At 50.5% G+C, this 15220-nt stretch overlaps 1 protein-coding gene across 1 annotated transcript in view; it reads left to right on the top strand.

Moving 5' to 3' along the window:
- The window catches only part of plxna4 (plexin A4), a 291711-nt gene that overhangs the window by 165527 nt on the left and 110964 nt on the right, over positions 1 to 15220 (top strand). The window contains exon 5 of the mRNA XM_064342636.1: positions 2354 to 2454. Within this exon, the coding sequence (XP_064198706.1) occupies positions 2354 to 2454 (101 nt within the window). The remainder of the gene's footprint in view (positions 1 to 2353; positions 2455 to 15220) is intronic.

Genomic DNA, 15220 nt, shown 5'->3' with positions numbered 1-15220 from the left:
AGATTTAGATTTGACGTATACTTTTTATCGCCAGTAGATAGAAGGTCGTATTGTATGATATTGCAACAAACCATATTTTATACTTGAGGGAGTAGAAAGTGTTATTCCGAATACAGATAATGGCTAAGCACATTTACAGGGTGAAATGCAGGGCATCTTCATATAGAGATCATATATTCAGGAAAGATATTCAAGTGTAAAGAAGAGGCAGTCTGTCATACAGGTCTAAACAGGAAACGTAATCAGGTTTGGAGAGAAGGTGTTATCGCCACAGTCTGTATAACCAGGGTAAACATATATGAATGTGGGGAAGGCACTGCTCCTGATATGGAAAGAAGCGAATAAATATTTAGGAGTGAAGAGAAGGTATTATTTCCTATACTCATATAAATAGGATAAACATATGGGAGTGAGAGGTGGCATTATTGCCGATACAGAAATTGTGGGGTAAATATTCACCTAGACCAAGGCGAGATATTACCGCCTTTATATGCTGCTCTTTCTCTCCTGTGTAAAACCCCAAATCTCCTTTCTAAACGGCACCATTGCACCTTTAAACAGCGAAGATGATGAAAAGCTTATATTCAGTATTATAGTCAACATTATACCCAAAATGGCTTCGCCAATTTTCAGAAGTAAATTATGCTGTTGTTTTAAATGCAGCACAGGCGTTTCAGAAGGGAAGGTTTGGTGTCGTAAACGTTTGCACTGGTCCCCCTTTTCTTTTTTATTTCCTTTACGAGAGCTGAAGTGGATTCTAGGCATCCGCGGTGTTGATTTTGGATTTTTTATACTGTCTTTAAGACTAATTTCCGGCCAGGTTATGTGGAGGCTTATAGCAGTGTTTGCTGTGAAACAAAATGATAACCTATGATGAGTCATAAGGATTATGTTTCTCTGTGAATGGTTTCTGAATGAACTGGGAAGTTTATGAGAGAAACATACTCTTCATTCTTCATGTTCGTACATAAATCATAGCAGTGGAGTGAAAGTTTTTAAAATGCAGACTTACTTTCCAGCCGGGAGAAACTTGGCTCTTGAGCTGAGTTGAGTCTCAAAATCTCCCTTTGAACTTTAGCTGTAATTTTGGAAACATTTCCTTTTTTTTTCCCCCCCTGCACAAACTTAGCGTTGCGGACAGCAACAGCATTGTCTGTCTCCTGGGCCTGACAGCCTGGCATAATTGGCATGTACTTCCTGCAGCTCTCTGCTGTCAATAACAGGACGAGTGACAGCGGTCGTCAGTGACTGGCGGCTCATTAATCAAAAGCCTGATAGAAACTGCGATGCCATTTTCTGTGGAAGCACACAGTATTCGCCTCTGGAGGTTTTACGATATCTCCATTTCAGCCTCAACGATCTGCTGACACTAACCACCCTGTTAGCTAATTCACCCCTCAAGTCATTCATCAAAATGCATTCTTTCAGTCATTTTTTTTAGCATTATGTTAAAATTTTTGTTAAAGGTTCACTTAGTACAGAAGACTCGCGCTGTGGTTTTATGTGGGTTTGTCCTTTATACTCCAAAACGTCCACACTTTTTTTATGCTGCCATTCAAATTCTTCTCCCATTTAGTTTTTTTTTTTTTTTTTAGGTTGGAAAGGTGAACAGAAAAACACAGTAACCTGAAAATTCTGCCTTGTGACAAATGGCTACAAAGCTTCACAGCGTTTGAATCGCCTAGTGTTTGATGGTACAGCTCTAGGGGTTTGCTCCAGATAGATTATCCAGCTCCTTTCCCTGTCCTTATCTCTGGATGGCCTTGAAGAATCCGGTCTTGGCCAGTGTGGCCAAGTTATATCCTGGAGAGCCACAATAGTTTATCCCATTCTGCCTATTGGTGTTCTACAGTGTGTATACAAAAAGCTGTTTGTTTGAAAAGAATGAAAGTAATCCTTGTGCGCATTCCACAATAACCCCCCCTGCAACCCCCCACCCCCCCACCCACCCCCACCTCCACCTCCACCGTGTGTTGTCAAAGGCTTATATATATTTTTTTTAAACCCAGTCTCACGTCTCACGGAGTTCTCTTAAGCATTCAGCCTGTGCTGTGCTGTGCAGTTCAGCCTGTGCTGTGCTGTGCAGTTCAGCCTGTGCTGTGCTGTGCTGTGCTGTGCTGTGCTGCAGGTGAGTCTGAGGGCTCAGTTCCTCCTGCAGTCCCGGCTGGCACGGTCTGACGAGGGTCATTTTCACACGCCCAAAAAACGTGAGGTCATCCTGCCGCCGGGGGCGTCGTGCGGAAACGGGTTTCTCACTGCCGCCTCCTCCTCTGCTTCCTGGTAATGAGGTGTCACGGTCTCTGAGTCCCCCCTCCTCATCCTCCTCTCTTCCTCTCTTCCTCTCTCTCTCCAGCTCACTCGGGTTCCCGTGGAGGCCTGTGGTCAGTACTCCACCTGCAGCGAGTGCCTGGGCTCCGGGGATCCGCACTGTGGCTGGTGTGTGCTCCACAACACGTAAGTCCTCCCCATAGAGACACACTGCTGCAGTAATGTAACACAGTACTGTTACGTCCAGAGGTATTGGCAGTGTTGATGAAAATGTGGAAAACAAGCTGTGTACAATGACACAGATGCTGAACTACCTTAAGTACCTTACTGATATGAAAATGGCACTTGGATACTTCTAATGGCATTTAAAAAAAAATATAAAATAGACATTGTTTATACTGTTTATTCACTGAATTTTCAATCTGGAGGTGATCACAGGACCATAGGAATCTGATTCAATGATAGAGACAGGGGAAGTGCTACGCATGTTTGTGTGAAACTGAAGTAAGTCTGCTCTGTCCACTGAGCTCCTCTCTGAAAGCAGTTGTGCTGTGTGAGTTGCGTAGCACGGGGTCGTAAGAGATGGCGAGCCACGCACGGAGGTCTCGCGGGGTCGTAAAAGCCACGCCTCTGCCGCACGTGGAGGTCTTGGTCGTCGTGGGAACGGGTTCCTGGGAAAGCTGTGTGGCCGCGCGCTTCGCCGAGGGCCCGGGGCCCGGTGCGGGGCCTGTGATCGCCTGTGATCTGCCGGACCCCGCTCGCGGGTCGGGTTCCTGGGGCCCAGGCGCGGTGCCAGGGGGCCCGGATACATTTCCATGGATCCCCCGTCCTAATTTACCTGCCAGAAACCCGACTCTGCCCAAAGCCACAGCCGGGGCATTGACTGGCCCTGTTGGCATGGGAGCGAGCGGGGGGGGGGGTGAGGGCGAGGAGGGGGGAGTTTTGGAGCTCCTCTTCCCATAATGATCGCTGTTATAGTTCTCAACACCCCCCCCCCCACACACACACACACACACACACACACAAGCGTGGAGGCTGAGGGTAATGACTGTGGCCTCCGGAGGCCTGGAGTATTTCTCACTTGGCTGTAAATTGAAAATTGGATTTTTTTTCAGGAGTGCTCCTGTTGGGCTTTGCAGGGGAGGCAGTGGAGGGGGGGGCTCTTGCCCATCACGCCAGGCATTTTTTAGCTCCGTCCAGCCCCCCTACCCCACACCCCCACCGCGCCACCCCCTGGCTTGTACTACACGCCGCGGGGGCCTCCCCGGAGAGCTCTCGAAAGGTCACCGAGTCGGTAAAAACCGGCAGGGCCGGGAGCGGCGAGAGTGCCGGAGAGCGAGGATCCGTGTCTGTCTGTCACTCCGGCCCCCGGGGGCCCGGCGCGGCGGCGGGACGGGGGCCGCATTAGGGGCCGCTGACCCTCCGATCGCATCCATCAGGAGGCAACAGGAAAAGGGCCGGGTCTCCATGCCGAGTCCACCCCCCCCCCCCGCAGGCCTAGCACACCGCGCCCAGCTGCAAGCTGTTTTCATTTTCTCTCAGTGAGCATGTTCACACTAAGACTGCTTTACTTTTTTGTTTTTTTTTCCCCTCAAACTGATGTCTTGAGAAGGTTACCTTCCCGGTACCGCTGTGCCCGTTTCTTCTCTGTTTTGTCGCGAAACGTCCGACGGTTTCAGTCCGTCAATTTATTCCGCGCTCCTTATTGTTAAAAAAGAGAAAAAAAAACCTCTCGGCACGTCTTTATGCCATTATTCGCGACGGCTCGTCTCCGTGGAGACGGCGACGGTTGTCTAGAACAAAAGGAGCCCGGCTAAGGGTGCAAATGGGCTGCTGGGAGCCCGAAGCTCCGGGACGGGGGCCCCGGAACGTCTTCCTCCCCCCCCCGCCCCCCCCCCGCCCGTCGCCTGTCGCCTGTCAGGGGGGGGGGATCTAATGACTGAGACGCCCTTAAAGGAAGAGCTGATTTGCAGCGGGGGATTACTCTGTCAGAGCCGGGCAGATAAAATCACAGGCTCTCCAGCCTCAGCCCGCTGCCGGCGTCCTGCCTCGTCCTGCTGGAGAATTAGTGTCAGCGGTGCGCGTGGAGAGGGGGGGGTGATGGGGGGGGGGGGGTGCGGGAAAACAGCACCAATTTTCCAGTCAGCTCAAGGTGCCGCGGACGGGGGGGCTGGGGGCGGGGGTGGGTGCCGCGGAGGGGGAGCATCGGCGGGGGGGGGGCACGCTGCAGGGCCTGCGCAGGATTACGGGCGCTAGGGAAAGCGCACATAAAAATGGCTCGCTCACCTGCCGCTTGTCACACAGGCGTCCCGGGGCACATCTGTCACTGTGTGCCGTTCCCTCTCTCTCTCTCTCTCTCTCTCTCTCTCTCTCTCGCTCTCTGTCTCTCTCTGTTTTTCTGTATCTCTCTTCTCTCTCTTTCTCTCCTTCCCTCTCTCTCTTCTCTCTCCCTCTCTCTCTCTCTCTCTCTCTGTTTTTCTGTATCTCTCTTCTCTCTCTTTCTCTCCCTCCCTCTCTTTCCCTCTCTCTGCCCCTCTCTCACTCTATCTTTTCCCCTCCCTCACTCTCCCTCTCTCTCTCTTTCTCTCTTTCTTGCTCTATATTTTCCTCTCTCTCTCTCTCGTCATCTGTTTCCCTCTCTCCCATGGCCTTGTGCCCAGAGTCATGGAATAACAACCCCCTCTGATGGAGACAGGGGAACCGGACCTGCCCCACGCAGCCCTGCCCTAATTGATCGCCCCCGAGTTTACCTTTCCCACTCAAAATGCTCTGAATACTTAATAGAGCCCTGGAAACCGGAGCAGCCCCCCCCCCTCCCTCTCACCGCCCCCCCCCCCCAGCCCCCCCATCCAGCAGACGCACTCGGGGGGCCGAGCTCCCCTCATCCCTTCCCCTGTTTGGCTCCTGTAATCCATCTGTACATGGTTAAAAGAGGATTAAAAACATAACTCAGCTGCGCCCCTCCCCCGCCCCCCCACCACGCGGCCGGCCTGTTGTTTTTTAAGGGGGGGCTGGAACCCACAGCGCAACAGATCGATACGGCCCGCGTCGGCAGAGAAGGGGGGGGGGGGGGGCGGAGATACATAGTGTTGTCACGGCGATCGTTCGATCGCGGCGGCCCCCGCACGCTGAGCGGATTTCGCGCTTTGAAGTGCACCCGGGGGCCCGGGGGGGGGGCTCTGCGACGGACTGCTGAACTCTGGGAAACGTGTTCCGTCGGACGCGCCGCCCATTTGGCGACCGGGGCTGGTTCGGGCCGGCCCGCGCGGGGCGTGCTCGCTCCCCTTCTCTCTCAATACCGCTCTGCAATCGACTCCGTTTGCGGAGGAACGATAGCGATACGCCATCGGTGCCCTCCGAGGCCTTCGCTCTGCTGACTGCGGCGCTGCGTGCGCCAAGTGACGAGGCAGGTTTCGCGGGGCGTTAGAGCCAGCTAGCGTCGGGCTAACGGAGCACCGGTTGATCGCGCCGCGTGAAAACGGCGTGTCCTTTCCCACAATGCATTTCTCATTCCAGGCAGTTTGGACGCTGTCAGGAGTCACCGGCCATCTGGCTCGTCCCCCTTACTCGGCAGAATTACGGGGAGCGTTACGAGCCGCGCCTCTCCCCGTTTTATGGGAAGGGCTGTTGTGCTCGGGCCTTAAGTAATGTACCTGGCTTGATTGGTGTTGTAAACGCGCGGCTGTAAAAAAAAAAAAAAAAACGGCGGCGGCGTATGTCAAACGCGAAATCGAACGGAACGCCGCGGCCTAAGCACCTCCCATCGACCGGTACGGGAGGGAGGGCCGAGGGGCAGGGGGTGAGAGGGGAGGGGGGGGGGTCACGTTTTCGGACACGGTGGGCAGCTATATTTCAGAGCCCCTGGGGAGGGAGGGAGGGGTGGGAAGGGAGGGGGGGTGGGTATTGGTTTGGGGCATCAATGAGGCCATTGAGTTGTACGGTTAATCCAGTATTGATTTCCCAGCGCTGTTGTGATAGCCGCGTAACCCCGCCCCCCCCCCCCGCCCCGGTGGTCCCTTTGGTGAAGACCAGCGTGAAATCCGGCGTGTTTTTTATGGCGGGGGCCGTGACCTCATCCACGCCGGTCGCAGAACACTGGGTCCGCGTCCGTGACTTTGACCTCCCCATCGCCACGGCCACCACAGAGCCACGTTTCGAAGTAGCCCCTGCCCGGAGGCTGGGTTTGTGGGTGGCGGGCTCAGGTGCGCTTTTTTTGGGGGGGGGGGGGGGTGGGGGTGCGCTTTTTGGCCCGGGGAGGGAGGAGAGGGCCAACGGGCGGACGGACAAGGCCGCCAAAAATAAAAACCCACGCACGACCTGCTCGCCTGGGAGGAGAGGGCGAGGTTTCCCCCGGCGACCGCACCTGTGATTGACGTGACATTTGAAGAGGAGAGAGAGAGAGAGAGGGAGAGAGAGAAAGACAGGAGGAATGACAAGGCTTTATGTGATCTTTTTACAGTGGGCTGTTTTCCCCTCCGTTAAGGGGAGCTCCCGGCTGCAAAGTGAATCTGTTCCCGCGTCGCTACGGGGAAGAGGCCGCCTCGCTCTGATTGGTCGGCCGGTCGTCCGGCTGGTCGCCCGTGAAGACGGGCGCGGCAACGGGACCCGCCGTCCGTCTCTACCGCGTCTTCGGACCCCGACCGCGGCCGTCCCACCGGCCCCCAGCGACCCCACCCAATCAGAGTCGCTCGAGCATGTCAACCTCGCAGGGGTTATTACTGCCGTAATTCGTCAGCCTCAGAGGGGATTAAGATTAGTACGGGGGGGGGTGGGGGGTGTTTGTGATATTAAGCAATCCTTGGGTGGGAAAGGGGAACTGCGAAGGAGCTGGGAGAAGATGTGGCCAAACATCTCAGAGCTCATGGGGTAATGCTTCACGCTAAGCATGATGGGAATATTTCCGCCATCACAGTTTATAAGTCAGCAGAGCAGACTCCATATTGGTTTCATGGCTGGTGTGTTTGAGGTTGTAAAGATGAATCATTAAAAAAATATTTCTACAGTGGCATTTTGATATTAGTGTGGATGTTTGGGTTGTTATATGAGTACATGCAAGCCTGTGTGTGTGTGTGTGTGTGTGTGTGTGTGTGTGGGGCCAACCACGCTTTTGACTACAGTTGTGTGCGCACGTGTGTCTTTTATCGAAATCCTAATTTGTTCAGGAACGGTGAGTAGAAATGTGACGACGTGGCTTAGATCATATTTAGCATGACTCTCTGTTTGACTTCCTCAGTCTCCTTCTGTCAGCCACCTCTCTTTCCCTCTCTCTCTCTCCCTCGCTCCCTCCCTCTCTCTCTCCCTCTCACTCACTTGTCGAGCTGGCAGCGCGCTCGCGCTCGAGTGTTACTCCGCGCGTTTCACAGGGAGAGGTGCACGCGTAACACTCACGGCAGAAACGCGGAGACGTTTCTCGCTCAGGCGCGGGGAAGTTGAGGTTTTGGCACACAGGTGAGCGTCATTTCTCTGCGTACACACGATATGTCAGGCGCCACAAGGGGTGCTGCTGCTTCTGAAGTGTGCAGTAAAAAGATGATTAAATAAATGAGATAAATTAGAACTGACTGACCTTTTTAAAAATGGCACATAATTACAAACATATACAGTATATATATATATATATAAAATATATGGTATATATATAGGTATGGTATGTATATATATATGTATCTGTTTATAATATATATATATATATATATTATATATATATATATATATATATATACATTTTGCCTTTTATGATAGGCATATGGAAGAAGAGTGCAGAGAATGGCTGTGTACCCTAGAAGGAGCCGAGGGGCATAGAATTTCTCTCTGTCTCTTTGTCTCTGTCTCTCTCTCGTTCTCTCTTTCTCTCTCAACCCTTCCTAACACTCCCATCTCCTTTTTGTTTTGTAAGTCAAGTGAGGTCAATACCATTCCTAGTCAAGCATGAATATCCTAATCCAGCTCTGATTGAACAGGTCTTGGGGATAGACAGATAGGCCCATTAGCCTAAGGGAACAAGAACAAACAACGTTCCACACAATGGATTGGGGGAGGGCTGTTTGGATTGGGGGGGTGGGGGGGGAATGGGGGGGTCTACTCAACACTTGATTACAGAGGGGTCACCCCCCCAGGGGAGATACTATGACACTGAATTAACAATGCATTAACTCTGGTTCAGTCCCTCAGCACTCCAGGCCGACCTTCACAATACGCACTCAATCACAACTGGAAAAAAACTAGGCCTGAGTCCTCCATGGTTTTTTTTTTTTTTTTTTTGAAATGCCATGTATACCCCCGGTATTAAAAGCAGGTCTATGGTGTGTGATGTTGGCGGTAATACACTGAGGCCAGTGCGGTGATACATTAACCTTTAAAAAAAAAAAAAAACTGACCAAAATCACACATCAGCGGGTTAGGCCTTGCCCTTTTCAGTTTTATGACAGTCCACATAGCCATATGCCGATATTTCAGAACTGTCGTTAATTATGTTATTCCATATTACGTCAAATAGGCTTTTTTTGCCGTTTGTAATGAATTACAGGTGTAATGGTTGTTAGAAAGAATCTTCCGGTAAGAGAGAGAGAGAGAGAAGAGGGAAACAGAATTCTGTTTTTGCTGCGTTTTTTTTTTTTTTCTCCGTACGGAATTTAAATTCGGTAATTAATCCCGCGAGGACTCGGGCGGGCCGTCTTACCGCCACATTCGGCTCGGCGGCACTTTCCGCCAGAAAGGGACGCGGTGGAACATCCGTCCCCCATTTACGCCGTTCTGTCTATCCGAGCCTAGCTGGCTCGGGGAGGAGTGGAGGAGCGACTTGTTTGTTTTAGACGGGTCCCGGCCGTCTTCACTCGCTCCTCTGAGGAGAAATCAGACGCCAATAGCCGAGCGACTGATTCGCTGATGAGAGCGACTGATTCGCCGATGAGAGCGACTGATTCGCTGATGAGAGCGACTGATTCGCTGATGAGAGCGGCTTCCCGTCCAACCCAGAGCCTCGCTCTGGCGGGCCCCCTCGCGCCTCTTCCTCTTCAACAGTAGAGCCCCCCCCGAATGCCCCACCACCGCACGGTCTAGCATGTTACCTTACTGTGCCTCAGATGTAGATCACAGCTAAAATAAGACATGTACATCGATAAATAAGCATTTAAGATGCCCTGTATAACAGCACATAAACAGAAGCCGAAACAAATTAAAATTCATAAATCCAACTGAATAAACATTCCCTATTTGACAGCATTGCATGACTGTACTTTTCTGAACATCATCTAGACTGAGTCTGAAATCCATGAATGCACTTGCATTTTTTATGGAGTATTTGAGCTATTCTCTTCCAGTGGAAGAACATTCTCAGTTTCAGACTGATGCCCCTTGGGTTCGTCTACACTGCACACTGCCCTCTTCTGATGTGACCTGATATTTATTTTTTGACGTAGTAATTTCATAATCGCAGAATACACCACTCCAGCGCAGGTAAAGGAATTTGCTAAGTAATACAGAGCAGGGTTTCTTTGAAGCGCCGTCTTTGCTACCTGAGGGAGAAAAAAAAAAATTTAATGTTTCCATGAGCCAAGGTATTAAATTAATATTCGGCAAAATGCTGTTATCTTTTCTCACACATGTGGTGCATTACCACGTTCCTGTGAAATTGTACCCAGTACATTAGCGCTACTTTACCTCTCTATTATCAAATTATATTTGCATTCACCACCATTGATTGTGGTGGCACTTGTTTTCTTAGAAGATGAGCTTGCCCGCTGTGAATTTTTATGGCCCGATATTTTAAATACATTTTAAGTAATTTATGTGAAGTGCGTACTTCCCCATTTGTGACACGAACCTTCAATTCCCTGGTGATTCTGTCAAGTTCCTTCACAAAGTCTGTGTCCATTAAGGCTGAAAGAAATGTTGTCTGGGCCGGTTTTTGACATTTAAAAGTGAGAGGTTTTGGGTTTGGACGTAGCTGTTTCACAAGGCTCTCGCAACTCGTTTTTTTACATACAAAAAACAAGAATGTTTCATGACATTCGATCCATTGAGCCTATCCGGTCTTGTCATTTTTTTCCCCATTTTCATTTGGCGAGAATCTGCCACTCTCAAACGTGGCCACGAACGCAAATAGGGTCTCTGCCTGACCCGTCATGCTGCTCCCTGCACTAATAGCCCTCTGTGTGAAACAGTGCTTCCTGATATCTGTCCATTTACCTGGAACTAATTTCCCCCTATGGACCTGCTGATAGACCTCAGCATGAAACAGGCTCTGTAATCCACTTTATTAATCCCTTTGAAAATTTCAAAATAAATAAATAAATAAATAAAAAACATCAATCAGTGCTCCCTCTGCGTCGTGCCAGATTCCTTTTCTGTGCATTTGTTTATTTATATTTTTACGCGGCGCCCTTTTCAAGTATCAAGCGAAAAGATCTTTTATCTCAGAGGGGCCTGCCTCTGTGTGTGCCTGCACACTGTGAATGTGCTCTTCTCTCTCAACCTTGAAATGATCCCTCCCCCCCCCCCCCCCAGAGGTACCTGGCCGCTCGGCCCGAGCCTGTTTACTCCATAGATCTCTGAGAGGAGCTGTGTGCCTGGGAAGGGCTGGGAAGGAGCGATAAAATCGATGGCATAAAGCTGGGAGTCGAGTGTGGGGGAAGGAGGAGGAGAGATGGTTGGGGGGGGGGGGGCAGTGTGGTCATGACCTGACTAACTTTAATGCAAGCATCCCTTGCACACCTAACTCAAGAGCTGTCATTAATGTTAATGAGCAGGGATTCAGTTTTCTTTCTGTGTGTGTGTGTGTGCCTGTGTCTGCGTGTGTGCGCGTGTGTGTGTGTGTGTGTGAATGACCAAAAAGCAAATCACGCTGAGAGTTGGCCACCTCACAAATCAGGATCAAGTCTGCCTGTCAATCACTCTCCTATCTGTCATAGTGTTGACATATTATATTAGCTAATGGCTTAACAAAATGGTTACCAAACGTGATGTTTACCTCCTCTGGATGAAGCTCAGCTCATTTTTATTTCAACAAATGCTGCTTTGGCTCTCTTTACCTTCAAAACCTGAACCTGTTAGACCTTTATCTGCTAACCTCTCAAGATAAGTGATCACCTCGTTCTCCACGGATCTACCACCACCAAGCAACAAATCTGAAGCACGCTGTGGGACAATTGTAAATCTAACGCAGTACCAAGAGGTGTGTAAACTGTGCTTGTAAAGAACACCAGCATCGGTCCGTTGACGTGTGTGTGTTCATGGCTCAGTGATCAGTCCCTCCCCAGGGCTCACCCCCATCCACCCCACCCAAACCCCCCCCCCCCGTCCCCACCCCCCACCCCCTGCTGTGCCGCCGCATCACCGCGTGACAACGGTGTCACGTTGCCACGGCGCCGCTGATGCGTCGTGATCCGAACAGCGCGCTGTATCTGGAAGGGTCCGGGAGGATCCGCGCTATCGCCGCCATACCTGTCTGTCAGGTATTGTCTGCGCGAGCATAAACAGGCTGTCGGCCCGCCGAACTGAGAGCGGCGCGTGGGATTGGACGGGCTGTAAATCATCGTTTGCTGTGTTTACCCGTGGGGGGGGCGGGGGAGGTGCCTGACAAGGTTTCATTTTCAGACATATCGGGGTGTGAGGAGCCGCGCGGTGATTTTAATGGACCTTAATGGACGTTGACAGCTGGTTTGGTATAATGTGCACTCCAACGTGACGTCTCAATGCAAACTGATATCTGGTTTCAGGTTGCGATCAGTCAGTGAATTCGACGTTGATTGACCGTTATGCCTCACTATTCACATGTTCAGTTTTATCTTGGAAAATTCAATTTACTTGAAATCAGGCTTGGCTTGATTCCTTTGTTGAGCCCCACCTCTATCCTGTGTACCATGACTAGAAGCTTCTTTTTTGTGCCCAGTGCCTGGTTTCTGACTGAGAGGAGAGCCTTCTTCAGGTGCCCATAAATACCTCCGGTTTCCGTGAGCACAAACAAACATTGATTCTGCATTAGCGAGGGGGATGCTGAGGAGAGCGATGATGTCACGCGGAGCTGCGATTGGCCCGCCAGGAGTCACGACCGTAATCTCAGGAACGCTATTCGCTGAGATGGCGTCTCAGAAATAGACGGCGGCTCTTCGCACATATTGGGGTTACAGATAGCGGCTAGCGGGAGGGATGAGCGATTAAGGTCTCCGGAAAGGTTACTGTGGTGCGAACGGATGGAGAGACCATCTTTTTCCCTGACAGGAGAACTATTTGGCACCCTTGTTTTGTTCATCTCTCCGCTTATTAACCGCTCTGGTCACCCCCCCCCCCCCATCCTTCACCTGGAGCATTGCACCGGCCTTCAGATTTGCATGATACACCTGCATGGCGCTCTTCGTCGACGTCTTTGGATCTCATCAGAAGATATCGTATTTCCGGGCACCTCAACACTTTCTCGAAACCATTGGCGGGAAAGTCTTTGTTTACCCTGTCAAAACTCTTCATTCTGAGGGAGAGAGACATAACGGCGTATTGTAATGCCAAAATGAGCGACTGTTGGTGCTTTAGCCTCACTTTAGCTTAGCTTCAAATAATATTCCCCGTTCTCCACTGAACTGTGCCTCTGTAAATAAATGCTATGTGAAGTCATATTGTATTATTCCTTGGACATTGTGAGTAGCTGTTGATATTGTTGATATACACATGTTGATATATTGACATATTGAAACATGGCTTATCCAGAGTGAACAGAACTATGCCTGTATTAGGTGAATAAAAATGAGATTATACGTGTTCTATCGCACTCTGAGTATGAGCCGAGGCACTTTGTTTTAACGTAGTTTGTTTAACTTAGTTGAGAGTGCTTTTTTGGTCCATATGCTCACGAAGCTGTTGAGACCCAAGGCACGGTCTCTGCAGTCAAGCCCCAGCGGAGCATGCCGGTCCCTGGGGAGAGGGGCGGGATGGGGGGATTTGGGGGGGGGCATGAGGCTCTGTCGCCTCTGACTGGGGGCTATGGGGGGGGGGTACACGCTGACTGAGGGACAGGAACAAGCTCCTGAAGTGACGGGGCCGTCCGGACGGAACGCGGCGCGCGACTGGCGGCTCTCTCTCTCTCTCTCTCTCGCTCGCGCAGGCCTGTCAGACCGCCGTCTCGGAGCGGCCGCCGTCGCCGCGGCAACCCTGACCATCCCTCACTGTCAGCGGCCTGTCACCTGCCCCGTCGCCGCCGCCGCCGCCAGGGAGAGGCAGGCGTGTCGCGACCTAGCGGAGCGTGAGGCCCCTGGCGCAGGGACCGAGAAAGGGACAGAGAGAAAACGAGAGGAGCGAGGACGGAGAGAGAGAGAGAGAGAGAGACGGAGAGGGAAGCCTGCAAACTGACAGAGAAGGAGAGGGCCACATTCATCACACTGAACCTTTTTTTTTTTTTTAAAGGTAGAGAGAGGTAATGAGGAAATGCGAGTGAGAATGAGATAAGGTCAAAATGCCAGCAGTGACTGAGGGCTTTCCCAGCATGCTCATCTGCAGAGCTAACCTGGGGAGCCCAGAGTGGCTCTCTAACTTGGTCCTGGGGGGCCATTGGGTATGCTGGGTATGCCTTCCAGCCACAGTAGCAATCCCAAGATTTTTTTTTTTTTAACAAGCTCTTAATTTTTCTTAATTTGGTCATTTTCACATTTAGAGGGATAATTTACCCGCTTTAGCCATATTATGTCAGAAATAGCTATGCATGCCATGAAGGATAAAATTCCCTTGTGCACGTTATGCTTATTGTGCTGTATTGAAAACAATTACATAAAAAGAAGCAACAGAATAAACTGATCAAATTAAATACTGAGATGAATCAGTTGGCTCCCAATTAGGTTGTTGAACATATGTGTTCTTTCATCATTTCTTCCGTAAACTTATTAACAAAATGCAGGTTTGTCTTGTAGTCATTTGCCTTGTCTTTGAATTCTTCATTCGCAAACTAATGGTTAATTAGGAGGCTATTGATTTACCTCAGTCTTTAATTTGATTAGTTAAAACATTTTTTTTTACCTTTATGTAAAATGCAAATATGGGCCCATTATTCATGGAGCGGAAGGCTATTTCTGACATAATGTGGCTTAAGAGGCTAAATAGTCCCTCTAAACATGAAATTAAATGCAATTAAGAAAAATTAAGAGCTTGTCAAAATTTGGGGATTACAAGTGTAGGTTGGAATGAAAGCCAGCGTATACAAGGGGGGGGGGGGGTGCCCCCAGGACCGAGTTTGCGAACCGCTGCTGTGGGGGTAATGAAGAAACACCGCGCGAGCGGTGTTCGGACAGCCGTGACAACCGCGTCGCGGCTCCCGGACTGTGACGGTGGCGGGTCAAGTGTATGTAACGACCGCGCCATCGCGGCAGGTCGTTCGTCTTTCGCGACCGCGGCCCGCTGGCGGATATTTACCGCGCGTTAAACTCCTTGTCACAACAGGGATCGCTCGCTCGCTCGCTTGCGTGCGTGTGCGGTCGGGGGGCTCTGGAGAAGCCGAAAAAAATCGGCTTTGCGTTGTCGTTATGGGAACCCGGCAGGGTTCTCCGCTAAAGATATAGCGGTCGGGTCACGTTTCGCTTAAGAGTGATTTCGCTTCCGTCGAGTTCCCTTGTTGATATTTGATTTAGTAGCCATTAAGGTCTTGAGGTGTATCTGTCAGGTACGGGAATTGCAGATATTAAATAATAGCCGCAAACCCAGCGTGCGATGTCAAAGTGGCTCCTTGCTTGCATTTTACGGAATTTGCTCTGAAGCGCTTGTGAATTCATCAAATCAGTCGCCATCGCTGCAACAGGAGAAGCAATACACGCACTATGGTAATTATGTGGTCTAATAAAAAATCAGCTTGCGTTTGCTGCTAGGGTTGGGCCATTTATATGCAGCAGGTGTAAGGCCGAACTTAAGTTACAGTAGCAGCAGGCGCCTAATTTTGGATTTTTGACTTTGGTCACTTTTTGACTTGTTGCGTGCGCTG

The sequence above is a fragment of the Anguilla rostrata genome, chromosome 7 (assembly GCF_018555375.3).
Source record: "Anguilla rostrata isolate EN2019 chromosome 7, ASM1855537v3, whole genome shotgun sequence".
NCBI classification, from domain to species: domain Eukaryota; kingdom Metazoa; phylum Chordata; class Actinopteri; order Anguilliformes; family Anguillidae; genus Anguilla; species Anguilla rostrata.
The sequence above is the reverse complement of the archived record's forward strand: the minus strand, read 5'-3'. Positions and strand labels throughout refer to the sequence as shown.